The sequence below is a fragment of the Gouania willdenowi genome, chromosome 17, assembly GCF_900634775.1.
Source record: "Gouania willdenowi chromosome 17, fGouWil2.1, whole genome shotgun sequence".
Classification (NCBI taxonomy): domain Eukaryota; kingdom Metazoa; phylum Chordata; class Actinopteri; order Blenniiformes; family Gobiesocidae; genus Gouania; species Gouania willdenowi.
The window spans coordinates 23,730,337-23,746,256 of NC_041060.1; the positions used below are offsets into that span (position 1 = coordinate 23,730,337).

The 15,920-nt window shown below is 39.3% G+C and overlaps 1 protein-coding gene across 2 annotated transcripts in view; it reads right to left on the reverse strand.

The window, feature by feature from the left end:
• Nucleotides 1-15,543, reverse strand: part of spidr (scaffold protein involved in DNA repair) — a 57,058-nt gene extending 41,515 nt beyond the window's left edge. The window contains exons 1-8 of one of the 2 annotated variants that reach the window (XM_028472826.1): nt 15,385-15,543; nt 15,110-15,277; nt 12,339-12,405; nt 12,049-12,174; nt 11,801-11,955; nt 4,959-5,194; nt 4,624-4,739; nt 3,360-3,585 (exon numbers count right to left, since the gene is read on the reverse strand). In XM_028472826.1, the coding sequence (XP_028328627.1) occupies nt 3,360-3,585; nt 4,624-4,739; nt 4,959-5,194; nt 11,801-11,955; nt 12,049-12,174; nt 12,339-12,405; nt 15,110-15,277; nt 15,385-15,399 (1,109 nt within the window). In that variant the 5' untranslated portion in view covers nt 15,400-15,543. Of the gene's footprint in view, nt 1-3,359; nt 3,586-4,623; nt 4,740-4,958; nt 5,195-6,572; nt 6,965-11,800; nt 11,956-12,048; nt 12,175-12,338; nt 12,406-15,109; nt 15,278-15,384 lie in introns of those variants that run through there. The other variant, XM_028472827.1, reaches the window with a different exon arrangement.
• Between the last annotated feature and the right edge of the window lie 377 nt (nt 15,544-15,920).

Here is a 15,920-nt window from a genome sequence, read left to right on the forward strand (position 1 = left end):
ACAGCAGGAGAGAGTTTTTCAGCTGATAGAGGAAAACAACTTATTGGAAGCACTGAGGAAGAAGACATGTGTCCTCAATCAAGGCAACAAACGAGGAAAAGCACTCGTAAAAAGGGCACTGGCTGTATTCGTTCAACTGGTGATCATTATAAGTAGTGATGTGTCAAACATTTACTGGCTCACAACAAATGTCCTCAGATGACTAATATTGTTTAACACAAACTCAATGTTTGCTTCAAGATGTTTAAACCATTACATCAGCAACCAAGTGGGTCACTGGTTGAAATGGACACCAGTTAAACTAGAACATTGTAAAAAGGAATAGAATCCAGATGGAAAGAAACTTCAGTGAAATATATAGGCAATAGCATAAACTAAAGTTTGAAGTAAAACTGCTGCTGACATGCAAATTGTTACCTTTACTTGTTCATTAGATTACTGACCAATCACACCGACAGTCTGTCAGAGAACAAACTGGTATAGGAGTTATTAAACCTTACCAGATTGAGTTGTGTAGAAGGAGTGAGACATGACTACAGTCCTCTAGGACTTTAGTACTCAAACTTTTTTGGCTCAAGTACCCCCGTTACTCTTACTATGGTCCGACTACTACATTTGCTCAGAATACTGTGAAAAAACAACTATAGATCAGTGGTTCCCAACGTTTCTTGGCTTGTGTACCCCTCGAGCCTTTTTGTCATACCATGAATACCCCCTCACTCATACGTGTTAATGATTCTCCAAAAGTAGAACATAACACAACTGAATATTTAACGCAAGTCATTTTATTTCATCTTCTTAAATTGAAAATTAATATTCAGGCTTTATATTCTTATTTAACTCAAATGAAACATAATTATGTTGCCTTCAAGGCAATAAAAAATGATTATAAGAAATAATCTTATAGTAAATATTTGTATTATTAAAACTAATAAATTATGATTATATTGTTATTAAAGAAAAACAATAAAGTTGAAACAGAAATGAAATGAAAAGTTTTATGACATTTACCACAAAAGGAGCTTCTTTGAAAATGTGCCCTTTAAACAGGCATTTCAATTTTAAAAACAAGCCAAATAAATTCTTAATTTTTCCACATACCCTCTGCAATGTGCTCACGTACAATGAGGGGTACGCGCACCCCTGGTTGGGAAAACACTGCTATATCAGCATAATGATGGAGCGAATAAGTGATAGCACACATTTTAAAGAATGTCATTTTGTAAATAAGTGGTATTTAGTGCCTCCTGAAGAGAACTATTGCTATATTTATCATTTCCAGTCATCTCCTACCTGGTGTGGGACCAAAACTCACCTTGTATTTTCAGTTCACGTTCTAATCAAGATAATTTGGGATGATAATCATTTTTAACTAAAATTAACATCATAAAAACCCTATAGTTTTAATGTATTCATTTCTAAATTTTAGTCTTTTAATTAAATTTAAATACATTTTAGTCCTTTTTTAGAGACAGCACAGAGTACATCTGTGAAACGGCCAGGAGATTTGTTTACATGTACATGACCAGAGGTCCAAAGGCTTGGACACACTTTCCCATTGAATCCTTAAAGCTGAAATCCGGAGCTTCTGAGAAACGTCTCGATGTCAGGCCCTAAACAGCCTCACTTTCTCCTACTGCCTGTCCAATCTACCAGAAGCCACGCCTTTACTTTTCTACACATGCATCACGGAACATAACAAGGTCTCATCGGGTCGTATTGATATAAGTCTATGGGTCAGGAAAGAGCCAAAATCATATTTACCTGCTTGCTGTCGTGACGCGCAGCCTTGTTTCCGTGCAGTGTTTTTCACTTTGATTAACAGTCTCAAAAACAGGAAGTCGAAGCCTATTGGCTGCGCGATCACAGCGCTTGTTTCCATTTGTAAAAGGGTCTATAAGATGAAGGAGGGACTTGTATACATTAATGTATATGAATGACCACCGGCGGTAGACCATTGTAAAATACTAGTTAGCTATTTTTTTCACATTTCAAAAGAATGACATAAACAGATTTCTCAGAAACTCTGGATATTTTACTGGTAGTGTAGAATTTTTAACATAAGGGTACAGTAATGTAGAATTGTCAGTTTTAATGCCAAAGTTTTGCCCTTTCAACCTTTATGTTTATGTTAAGTTACATTTTTGTAACGTTTTTGTCATGATTGGAGTTTTTTTAACGTGTTGAAGGAGATAAACTGTGTGTTTAGTTCGTTCCCTGGCATTTCTCCTGAAAAGCGATTCTTTGAAAGCGTTTTGGACCGTGTTTGCTGTGAGTTTAGGAACAGAGTGGGCCAGTGTGGGCCCACCATGTGTTTTCCATCTCCATCTTGCTGCTCCCAAACGCTCCAGAAAATGATCCCACTGTGTTTTTTCCCCGGCTTTCTGGAAATGACTTCAGCGCTCCAAGGAGGCCCCTCGGTTCCTCCTCCGACTCCCAACAGCTGGAGCCGAGTTGGGGGGGGTGGGGGGTGGGTGGTACTTGCACATCTGACAGCGAGTCGTGTCAAGAATCCCAATTCAAAATACAGCGCTGCTACGTGCACAAAGCTGACTCATCCATCAGGTGTAAGGACTGGCTATTTTGTGTCAGATGTGTGATTTATCCTGTTTAATCTCTCAATTCCCTAAACAATCACCTGAAAAGAGGCTGTAAAAAAAGACAGCATTTGAAAGGAATATAAAGTGTCAAATCAAGCTACAAAAGATGTGGAGGAGATGCAAATAATGAGGTTCCAGTTTCAGAAAAAAACAATCTAAATATTTTCTCTATTGGTTAGTTTAAGAAAGGGAGGAATTAAAAAAAAAAAAAAGCTTGAGAGGTAGAAAGAGCAAGAGAGATAGGAAAAAGAAACACACAGTGAAAGAAAGAAAGAAAGATGAAACAGCCGCTGCCCATGAAGTCAAAAAAAAGCTGTATAAGACATAGATGAGTATTTCACTGCAGCTGAGTCACACTAAGGCTGCTTTTATTGTGAAGGAGCTAAATGAAGAATAGCTGCTCTCAGCGGTGACACCGGACAGCAGAGCAACCCTAAAAAATGGGATTTTAACTCGACACAGACGCCCAGTTGCACTCCAACAGAGAAAGTCCCTCACACTCTGATTTTAAACTCAGGCCTGCTGCTCTCTTCCACCTTCTTTATCTATCTATCTATCCATCCATCCATCTATCTATCTGCCTTTGGATGGAATATGAAACAGCTGCTGCACAAGCCGTCAAAGCCGCAAAAGCTGTGGAGGAGCAAAGCCGAGTCAAACAGTGACTTTCTATATAATAAAGGCAGTACCATCGATTCTGATCAACAGCCACTGATTGATTAGTACGCTGACTAGTTTGGACTGCACGTGTCCTCCTACCAGGGTGGGTAGATCCTCAGGACTTCTCCGGATGCAGGAAGCAGCCGAGTTGACGTCTCTCTGCTGAGTAAGACCCAAACGTGCTCGCTTTCCTCAGACACGCTGGGATCAGGCTGAGGCTCGCCCTCCGCCGGCTGCAGCCGGAGCCGCTCACAGAGAGCGAACTGCAGGCTGCACTCATGGTGGACCTCCAGGACCTGCAGCCGAAGCATACCAGGCCTGTCAGCTGCAGCACAGAAACACAAGAACACAATGTGAACCATTCAATGAAGCCAGTAACCTGCAGTAAGGACTAAGGGTGTAAGAAAAAGATCGATTCGGCGATATGTCGCAATATTTCACTGCGCGATTATTGTATCGATCCAAATAAATGTCCAAATAGACTTTTTTTTAAAATCATGTTAACAAAAAAACATTTAATTGCACCAACATATACCATACTCCTCAGTGCATTTCAGCTTGGAAGTTGATTGCACTTTATTTACATCAAACATACCCTGTACTTTTACAGATGTATGTGGTTAATTTAAGAATTTAATAGAATCAGAATCTGTTGGAGAAGCAAAAGTTAAACTTTTTTCATATTGGTACTTGAATTACAGTTAGTTATCATTTACTTGGTCTCACAAGTTTAAAAAAGTGTATTTCATTCCATTTTGTACTTTTAAAGGTGAAATTTGTAATTATTGATATTGCGATGTATTTTAGTATTGTGATATATCGTATCGGGACATGCAAATTCGTCAATCGTATCGTCAGATTCATTCCAACTCACAACGCTAGTAAGGACAAGACATGTTTGTCACCGTGGTATAAGCCTGATATAAGCCAAAGCCATGGTCATGTTAACACTACAGGATTCACATCACATCAGTGGTACTGTAGGCCTGGAGAAGTAAAGTGTGTGAATCAATCTTCTTCTCTATCAGAAAAATTGCAGGGTTAGGTAAAAACACATTAAGAAAACACAATGGTTGGAAATCACTGCACTATGCAAATGCAGAGGGAATAATTTTCTCTTTGAGCAGCCATTGTGTGACATAATTGTAGGTTTCTGTAGATACTAATTAAAAAGGGAAAACTTAATATAATTAAGTCATTAAAAAGAACAGTGTTAAAGATAACAAATAACTCAGGTCGGTGATCTCCCTCAACTGTCACCTTCAAGACGAAACAGGAAACCAGCTTCCTGTCACCTACATTCTGAGCTCATAGAGCGGCCGTAGTATGGTGTGTGTGTGTGTGTGTGTGTGTGTGTGTTCACCTGCTGACAATGCAGATGAAACTGAGGAGGAGGAAGAATCTGATTGGTGTCTCCAGAAGCTGATGGCCGATCTCTGCCTGCTGTGGAGGCGACTGAGCCGCTCCGCCAGGCCTCCGCTGTCACACACACACACACACGTGACATTCAGCTTCTCCGAGTGCAGTTTCTATCAGATGTACTGAGGTGGAAACAAACGTGCACCCACTGTGTGGCACAGGTGCACACACTTTCCCAATCACGCATACGGACAGACCCATATACATTTTACGGTATTCAGATTTTAAAATACATGTTCATTGCCATGGCAGCAAACGTTAAGGCTTTCGCCCTCCCACCTCTGAAACTTTCTCCTCTTCTTGGCCGAGTCTTCGGGGGTTCTGATCTGCCTCTCCAGCTGTTTCTGAGGCGTCTGCAGCATCGCCTGTGCAGATTTCATCCAGCTGCTAACGGACGGTCTGCCGCCTTCACCCGGCTGGAGGGGAGAGCTCTGCAAGTTCAGTCGGCTAGAGTTCAGGGAGACGCCATCGTCGTCACCGTCAGAGCCGTAACCTGAGATCTCCACATCCTTCATCTGCAACACAGAGACAGTCGCATGCACGGAGGATGTTTGACGGGAGTGTGGAAAGGCAATAGTTTACATGAGCATTTATGGATGATGGTGTACAGAAGAAATGTGCATACAGTAGATCAGAGTACACACATCGTTTAGAGGGATCACGTAGATTTACAGCAAAATATGCATTTTCTAATTTAGGGTGCACAGTGGAATAGTGATTAACACGTCTGCCTCACAGCAAGAAGGTCCTGGGTTCAAGCCTCTGGGGGGACACTTGGGTCCTTTCTGTAAGGAGTTTGCATTGCACCTTCTCCCCATGCTTGCATGGGTTTTCTCCCTGTACTCCGGCTTCCTCTCACAATAAAAAAAAAAACACAACTGTTCGATAGATTGGTGTCTCTAAATGGCCCATAGGAGTGAATGAGGGTGTGTGAGGTTGTTTGTCTGTGATGGACTGGCGCCCTTTCCAGGGTGTACCACTGCCTAGCACCTGAACAAAGCTGGATATGGGCACCAGCAGACCCCCATGAGTCTCACGACCCTGAAAAGGATCAAGCGGGTCAGAAAATGGATGGATAATTTCTTATTTGGCACATTCCAGTATCTAAATACAAATCACTAATTCATATTTTTCTCACCAGATAGCACTGCTGGCCTTAAAATGGACATGGATGTGGCTTTGTGTATTGGTTACACTATAATATTTAATTGGTAAAAACTCACGACTTATACCACAGAATGTTTGACTGTAGAGGAAAGCATCTCCTCCACATCTTTTAGGGCTATTTTTGACACTTGCAAAACTCACACAGAGTTCAAGTAAAATACATTTTAATTGAACATATATGATAATAAAGCAAAGACAATACACATTTTTGATCTTTTGTTCCATTTCAAAATAAAATTGCTGTATCAATCTTGTAACCAATTGTATCATGAACTCAGTCTATAACGCCATCCCTGTGTGTGTCAACATGTGTGACTTCATATATTTTATAAATAAAATCAGAACTTAAATGATAATTTAAATCTGGTGTTTGATGCTACCCAACTTCATCCATATAACCTAAATATATTTTGATTCAAACTACAAATTATTTGTTTTGTTTTTTTATTTTTTTTAACTATCCTCTTTACACATTTTCTGAGCCTTACCAAGGACACGAGGAGCATAAATAAAACCAGCAGATGAACAGCTAAGACAGGTCACTGTTGGAACAGTGCTGCAATGAAAGGGTTAAAATGTTGGCTTGTTCTAGACCTAATGGAGGATAATGTAGAGTGTAAATAAACTAAGTGCTGGGCGAGTGAATACGGCACACATGTGGGCTGTCAGGCGGATGAATCAGGGAGATCTGGTAACTAAACAATGCTTTTTGCTGTCTCACTGCACCTGAGGGAAGAAGCTCTGATGGAAAAATCCAGCACAGACAATTAGTTCCTGTCATGTGCAGACATGACCAGAATACCAGCCCGTCAGCCAATGGCTCTCGTGGATAAACCTGAGCCTGCTGGGAGGCGAGCCAGCAGACGTCACCATCCGAGGGAGAAAGAGAGAAAAAAAAGAGAGGAACGCTATGTTCCTGGCCCGCCATGTTCCTGGCCCGCCCTCAAAAATGTTTTCAGAGCCTGGTCCGTGCACGGCTCCGGCGCTCACGCCCTCTCCTCCGCAAACAGTAGTAAGTGTGTTTACGGGCTGTGGCGGGCAGCAGGTCGTTGACCCCTGTGCACACGCCACAATATCAGAGTGACCTGGCAGAGACGCTAGCGGTGACTCAGGCCGTGTAATAAACTCTTCTTTGGACAGAGCTCTTCACATTCTGTGTCTAATTTGGTTCAAACATCCTGTGCTTTCACTTTTATAGCAGTGTTTACTAAAGCACGAGTCTATCCATAGAGCTGCTCTGACCCAGTCATAAAGCACTACTGCTATTTCTCATTGAAGCCCTGCAGAAAACACTGTTTACCAACTGTTCATGTGGAAATAATGGAAAGTTTCATCTATTACAGGCTTTTATTTATTGGCAGAGAACGTGTGATTCTTACACGGCCTGTGATTGGTTACTGAGAGAACGACCTTATTAACTCAATACCTGTTAGTTGTCTGAATATCGAAGAAAAAGTCACAACTTTAAAGCAAGAACTTGAAGTTGCAAAGATATTATTTTAAGTTCATTTTGTTTTTTTAAACAGTTTTTAAGTCGTCATTTACATTTTCGTCACACGGCACGATTAACAGATATATGATCAAAATCAGATTATTCATTGCGGGGGATTTTTTTTAAAAGACTCTAAATCGGAAAATTGATTTTCTCGTTTAATCATGTGTAATCACGCCAAGAGTCTCACTCCATTTACAAACTGTTGTTAAACATGTGTTTGAAACTTGTTTTTCTTAATAGACCTCCACTGCAACCTCTTCTTTTTAAAATATGAATTTTGTGTGAGTTGTGTGGTTTTATTCTAATGCAAGGTTCTCTTTTTAAAAATGCTGAGGGATTCATTTTTGGAAGGGAACTGGATAAATTATTATTTTAATCAAACCCACAGGGGATTAGAGAAAATACTAATTCAACCCAGTGTCTCTTTTTTTTTTTTTTTTAAAGGGGGGAAAAAAACAAAACTTGAATCGGAATTGATAATCAAGTTTTCAAAGTAAACAAATCTGGATTTTGTTTTGAGCTAAATTGGTGCACGTAAAAAAAAGTCACCCCTTACTTTTCCCAGCATCTAACAGAGCTGGACACAGTGACCCAGTGCTACATCTCTGTATCTGACTGTGGGCCGAGCCAACATTCACGTCTGAGACATTGTAGACTTTGCGTATGTAGCGGCTGTAACAGACCCAAAGAAGTCCAAAAGCAAACCTTCAGGATCAAACTGTGAAATGTGTGGAAACACAAAATGTGACTTCAATGGTACAGTTTAGAGCAGTCATGGGCAACTGGCGGTCCGGTGGCCACATGCAGCCCTCGGTCTAATTTTATGCGGCCCCCAAAGTAAACGTACAAAATGATGGAAAATTACACAAAACAAAAGTAAGAATACATAAAAAAAAATACAAAGAAATATATGCAACACTGCAGGAAAGCACAACAAAATTACAAAATTACTAAAAAAAATATACAAAATTACAGAAAATGACAACACAAACAATATGACTAAAAACCTACATATAGGAAAAATACACAAAAGGACAACAGAAATGCACAAAAGCCTCATAACAAGCAAGACAACAACAAACATACACAGAATGACAGAAAACCACAAAATTCCGATAAAAACTCTGTTCTTTTCTGTGTTAATGATCAGATTGGTCATTATGTTATTATGAATGTTGATAATGTGGCCCTTTGATCAAACAAAAACATTTTTGTGGCCCCGCTGTGATGAATGTTGCCCACCTCTGGTTTAGAATCTGAGTTAGGATCAGTTTCACACCAATTTAGACTCGTTTTACACTGGCTTTGGAGCAGTTTAAAACTACTTTTTAGAACAGCTTACACTATCATACTGATTCTAGACATGCTTCACACAGAATTTAAATATGTAAACAGTGCAGCTGACTGATTGCTGAGGCTTCTCTGATGCATTACGAGAGCTCACGATAATGGCTTCACACATTTGCAAAGTAGCTCCAACACACATCCTTGTGTTGTTAGCAGTAACAAATCAACTAATATTAATATTAAACAAAAAGTAGATAAAAGCAACTACAAAATTCTACATTAAAAAGTAGGGATGTAACGATTCACTCAACTCCCGATGCGATTCACGATACGATTCTCTCACGGTTTATTTTACAAAATGACGACTGAAAAATATTCCTTTATTTTTTTTGGGAAAAAAAACTTGAAAATACTGTATTATTTTCCTTTTATTTTTAATTGTCAAAAGAATCCATTGATAAACTATTCAAAACAATGCAATTTAACTAAAAATAAATCTTGAATGAAATAAAGGAATAATACAAATGAAGAAGAAGCATATTAATTTAAATTCTGGTTCTATAGTAAACAATGAAAAACTGCATAATAGTTCTTTTTCTTATTAAGTGCAACTGAAAATTTATTTTGTGCCTTAACAATTGGACTGTCATTGCACTTATGTACGTCAGATATTTGTTTGCAACAGCAGAGGGCGCTGGTAACCCAGTGGTCAGTTGGCAGTGAAGAAGAGATGCTATGCTAGCAGACAGAGCTAATAGAAAAACGTGACTTTTACAGATATTCACGTAATATTACAAATATTCTTTCGGTGCTAAAGTAATGAATCATTTATTAACCTGTAACATTAACATGTAAGAGTAGAAGGCGGCCAGAAAGAAAATAGTAGCAGATTCCGCCCGCCGGTACACTGCTGGACAAGAGAAGGGATAAATATATAAAAAAGTACTGTGATTCAATTTTCAAAGTATCGATGTCAATCGTGATACCTATGAATCGATTTTTAACTGCCTTACGATTAATCGTTACATCCCTATTAAAAAGAAAATCTGAAAAATCAGGTTGGACTGTACTGTATATAAACACTGCACCGGAATAAACGTGTTCACGTCACATATAGCTGAACATGGCTCCCCATGGATTCTTTTTTATTTTTATAAATGTGCACAAACATGTAATAAATATTGACATATTTATTACTCAGAACTATTGTTTTCAAAAGACTCATTGTGAAGGAATGGAAAACAACAACAATGGCACTAATGTTAAGAAATTGGCTGTATATTGTTTAAAAGCATGTGTGTATGCATGTTGCTGCTGTATGAAAAAGGGATAAGTATGAATTGACCTATATGTCTTATGAATTGTCTCTATATCTGAGCTTAAGAATATTGAAATACAAATGTGCACAGACCTTTTCATTTCATGCATTATACATTTCCACTTCAGGTATTCTTTAAGGTTTGTAATGAGCGCTGAACGCTGCCTGTGTGGTCTTTAACCTGAGCCACTCCCAAAAATGTTCCCTCCTTCAGACACACACACACGTCAACACAGAAATACGTTTAGAAAAAAAAAGGAAAAAAAAAATGAAAAGAACATGACATAAAATGAAACTAAAAGAAAATCAAACAAACCTCAATAACAGCATTGTCCTGCACATCAAAAGAAGGCATCAAGCAGGGACATAATTTTACTAATAAAATGAAATATGAAAAAAAATACAATAAATAGAAAATAACATGACTAAAAAAAAAATAAGAACAAAAATCAAGTGAATACAGTTTTAAAAATAGACTAAATAAATAAATAACAGATTAAATAATAGCAGAAACATCTTTTCTGCACATCAACACACATTGAGGAGTTGAGTAGCTTTAGGTAACATGGATGAAATATTGAAAACAAAATAAAATAGAATAAAACTACATTAATAAAAAGTCAATTGTTTAGTTATTAGTAAAAAAAAAATTTAAATGACAGATTTACCTGAAAATATAATAATTCTGGTAAAATAATTTACTCTTTCTTTCAAGTTTTCTTTAACATTCATTTCCTTTTATTTATGCTATTATTTTGATATAAATCATCCTGAATTATTCTGATTACATCTGAAAAGAATTAGTGTTCTTTCACTGTGGAGCTTCATCAGCTTGCTGTGTGACCTTTGACCTCACATGAGCCAGAAACGTGTGAGTGCAGCTGAGTCTGAGCTGCGCCCCCTGGTGGTTCAAACACCGCCCAGCAGCGGCACAGCAGCGTAAACACGAAGCACTGACGTCAATCACACAGATTCAGTCACTATGGCAACAGCGCAACCTGCAGCTCATTTAAAGTAATTACACGGAGAGACGAAAAACTAGTGATTTTTTTCAGGGTTTTCTCTAATGTTCTCCTTTTAAGCTCATTAATGGTGAGGATCAAAAACCAAACGGAAAATAAAACTTCAAAAATTCACACAAAACATAAAATTCGAATTCTTTTTAAATAGCAGTTTCAAACTTTTAAATAGTAGCCTACAAAAGGATCGGGCACTGGCAGTGCTAATGCTAGGAAAATGCCAATGTGATTGGCATGAACATAGCATTGGCAGTAGCCAATGCTAGGAAAATGCTACTGTTAGGCAAATGCTAGCTTAATTTTAATGCTAGAGACTAACGCTAATGCTAGGTCCATGCTATTGCGAGGCTAATGCTAAATTAATGCTATAGCTAGGTGAATGTTAATGCTATGGCTAGAATAATGCTAATGCTAGATTAATGCTATTGTCAGGCTAATGTTATTTCTAATGCTAGGTCAATGCTAAAGCTAGCTGACGTTGATTTTAATGCTTGAGACTAATGCTAATCCTAAATTAATGTTATTGCTAGGCTAATGCTAAGTGATCACTATGTGAATGCTAATTCTAGATTAATGCTAATGTTAGGCTAATGGTATTGCTCGGTTAGTGTTAATGCTAAAGCTAGCTAATGTTAACTTAATGCTAGGTTAATAGCAATGCTAAAGCGACACAGGCCAGCACCTGCATTCTCACTTGCATTTTCTTCAGAATTACAAATGTTCTCGTTCTGAACTATTCTTAACACAAAGAACAATTCAAACTCGTGTTATTTTAGGAATAAGAACAGTGATGAAATGGCAGCAGAAAGCAAGTGATTTCACATCAAAGACTCACATCTGAGAGCTGTGATGTCATGTCCTCTGGCTTCAGCTCATCTTCAGACTCACAGTCAGAAATCTGCGGCCCAAGGTCGTCTTCGTCCTTCTCCTTCACTGCGTCTGCACCATACTCTTCCTCCTCACTGTCTGCGTCTATGTGAGGGAGGTCCTCTGAGATGGTACAGATAGAGAAGAATCATACATTTCAAAATTCAACAACTGTGAGATTTTAGTGTTTTATGAGAAGTTGACTTTCCCGCTGACCTCTGTTGGTCATGCTGGAGAGAAGCAGCCTTTTGCAGGATGGGCTGGACTCTGCAGAGTCAGACTCTTCACCTTCACTGGAGCTCCAGGTGATGTGGACGGCTTCATCGATGCTGCTCACCGACACTGAGACACACAATGATTTCAAACTGAGGGTTTTCCTTTGATGCTCGTGCACACTTGCTCAGAGCAAGGCCAACACATGACCATTTAGCTAAGTTGTGTTGTTGTTATGTGGTGTGTGTGTGTGTGTGTGTGTGTGTGTGTGTGTGTGTGTGTGGACAGACTACCTGCAGACACACACTGGGCCAGTGTTCTCCCTGCTGATGAAGGTCTGGTCCCTGAAGTCTGAAGGTTCTGAAATACGATACTTATGGTTAACTGTTTAACCGATAAGAACTTTAACAAATTCTTTTTTCTCATGATTTAGCTACTTATGTCAGTATACGCATTGTTTAAATCAGGCCCCAATATGACAAGGAAGTACCTCACGTGCATGTTTTGGGACAATAGGTGACTGAATGTTTAGTAAATGTACCAAACAGACCAATATGACAAATCTCGCTCATAATCCAGTTCAGAATCCATCGCTATAATCACACGGCTGTGTGGGATTTTGTGCGATACCTGATTCACTGTGAGGCAGTAGTTAAAGAATTCACAATGATCACATGGCAAAACAAATGAATGAATCCCATTTCCATGGTATTTTCTCTGTAAAAACAGCGTATCATCACTGCAGGGCAGCGTCATCATCGTCTGCGTTAAACAGTGTTTTGTCAAAAGTGTGACTTTGCTTAGAATTCTTGCTTCTGGAGTATCACATTTAGCATATACCAAAAAAATAATAAAATATTTAACAGTAGTCAGCTCAATTAACCCTATTCAGCACGTGTGGCACAATTTTGGTCAGTTTAATAGCCAGTGAAGTCCTAAATTGACATGGAAAAATGCAGAAATAGGTATACAATTAAACCAATTGGAGGAAATTTTGAAATGGAGAATCTGAGGCCCTATTAAAAGTTATTAATCGGTTAAAGAGCGTCTGTTATTGTTATTTTTTTAATGTGCAAGCAAGTTGCTTCAGCCCAATCCCTTTTTGGTGACTGTGGTTTTTGTCAATGTACTGTGCATCAAATGAACAACCAAATAAAATGTATTAATTAATTTATTCATGCGTATCGGAGCGTTTATTTGCACACTTAAGTGTATGCGGTATATATCGATTGCATGTGCTCTGTGTGTATTGTATGTGTATACTCTGTGTGTGCGTGTGTACATTTAGTGAATGTATACATGTACTTTGGGTGTGCAACTGTGTGTGTGTGTGTGTGTGTAATACTGTTAATATGTGTGTATATGCATTGTCTCTCTAGATTGTGTGTACTGTGTATATTTCGTATGTTTTAGTGTCACTCTGTATGTACCATATGGTGTGTGTTTTAGTGTATGTGTATGCTTTGCTTGCAAGTGTGTTGAACTGTGTGTATGTGTCCATATTTATTGTCGATACACTGTTGTGTGTACTCCACGTGTACTGTGTATATTCTTAATATTCTGTGAAAATATGCTTGTATACTATGTATGTGTACACAATGCATTTTTTTCTATACATTTATTATACAGAAACTCACCCAGCTCACAGTGCCGGCCTCCACCTGTCAGTGGATCACCAACATCCTGACTGACAGGAAGCAGCAAGTAAGGCTGGGAAGCATCACATCTGGCACCCGGTCACTCAGCACTGGCGCCCCCCAGGGGTGTGTTCTCTCCCCACTGCTATTCTCCCTCTAGTCTACACCAATGACTGCACCTCAGGGGACCCCTCTGTGAAACTCCTGAAGTTTGCAGATGACACCACCGTCATCGGTCTCATCCGGGACGGGGACGAGTCTGCCTTCAGAGGGGAGGTGGAACAGCTGGCTCTCTGGTGCAGTCAGAACCATCTGGAACTGAACCCGTTCAAGACCGTGGAGATGACAGTGGACTTCAGAAGAAATCCCCCCCCCCTTACCATTTTAAATAAGGAATTGGCTACCGTGGACTCCTTCAGGTTCTTGGGATCCACAATCTCACAGGACCTGAAGTGGACCTCCCACATAGACTCAACCAGGAAAAAGGCACACCAGAGGATGTACTTCCTGCGTCAGCTGAGGAAGTTCAACCTGCCTCAGGAGCTGCTGACCATGTTCTACACCTCCATCATTCAGTCTGTTCTGTGCACCTCCATCACTGTCTGGTTTGGATCTACAACCAAACTAGACAGACACAGACTACAAAGGATAGTCAGGACTGCAGAAAAGATCATTGGTATCGATCTGCCCTCCATCCAAGACTTATACCTGTCCAGGGTCAGGAAACGGGCAGGTAACATCACTGCAGACCCCTCTCACCCTGCACACAATCTGTTTAAACTCCTCCCCTCAGGCAGACGCTACAGATCACTGTACGCAAAAACTACCCGCCATGAAAACAGTTTCTTCCCCCAGGCTGTCACTCTGATCAACTCTAAACAGTCATAGAGTGTCAGACCTGGTTCTGTGAAAAAACCCTGGAACCAAACATAACAACCCTGGATCAATCTGACACTGAGAATGTTCATGTACATACCTTTAATTTAAATGTTCTCCTGCACTACTGCACTATTTTCCTTTTAATATTATATTTTATTATTATCTTTCTTTTCTATTATTTTCCTTCTTTTTATCTTATTTTTTTATTTTTTATTTTTCTTATACTATTATTATTATTATTATTATTATCTTGTTATTTTATCGAGTTTGCACATTCTAGTCTAACTACTGTTTATATTTATACTTATGTTTATACTTATTATCATCTTTTCTAGTTGATTGTTTATTATTGAATGTTTTCACTATTGGAGAGAGCACAGTTGACCGAGTCAAATTCCTCGTGTGTACAACATACACTTGGCGAATAAAGATGATTCTGATTCTGATACAGTGTGTGTGTGTGTGTGTGTGTGTGTGTGTGTGTGTGTGTGTGTGTGTGTGTGTGTGTGTGTGTGTGTGTGTGTGTGTGTGTGTGTGTGTGTGTGTACCTTCATCAGCGGTGTGTTCACAAAACTCTCCCCGCACCTCTGCCAGCTCCGGGAGGAGGAGGCGGAGGACAGAGCCGGGGGGTCTCTGCTCTCTCTGCGGGGCTCGGAGGGTACATCGTCGGCGAACAGAACAGACTGAAGCGCCCTTGAGTTCTTCTTCTTCTTCCTCTGCGGGTGACACATGTGAAGTTAGTTCCCCGGTGTCACCGCCGCGAGCAACTACTCAGTCTTCATAGCCTAGCATTAACTAGCTGGTTAAAATAACTAGCTCTTACCTTTATAGGAAGCATAGTGGCATAACTAATTAGTCCTCAGGTCACCCTGTGATATAGAAAAAATAGTTATCCCCGCATTCAGCCAATGAAAACGCTGAGCGTGAGCCATCCATGCGTGTTTGCCGGGACGCCCTGGTCTTAAAATCCAACGATTCTAAAGTCTACATCACTTCCGCGATATAGGCGAGGCGGACCTCATTACAGAACCAGCGTGTCCCGATTTATTTATTTCTTTAGAAAAAAAAGAAAGATTTTAAACCTGAAATGTTTATTTAACTTATTTTGGCATTTTATTGTGTATTTATAGACTTTAATGTACTCTTAAGAAGTCTCTATTTTTATTTTTATTTTGTCAAGTTATCTGTATTTTTTTTTTTGATACAATCAACCACCCACACTATATATATATATATCACCTTTTACATTTCTAACAGTACTTTAGCAACATAAGTTATTTCAGTCTGTCTGTCTGATAATGTGGATGTTTGTTCACAAGATAACTCAAAAAGTTCTGAACAGATTTAAATTGACTTTGG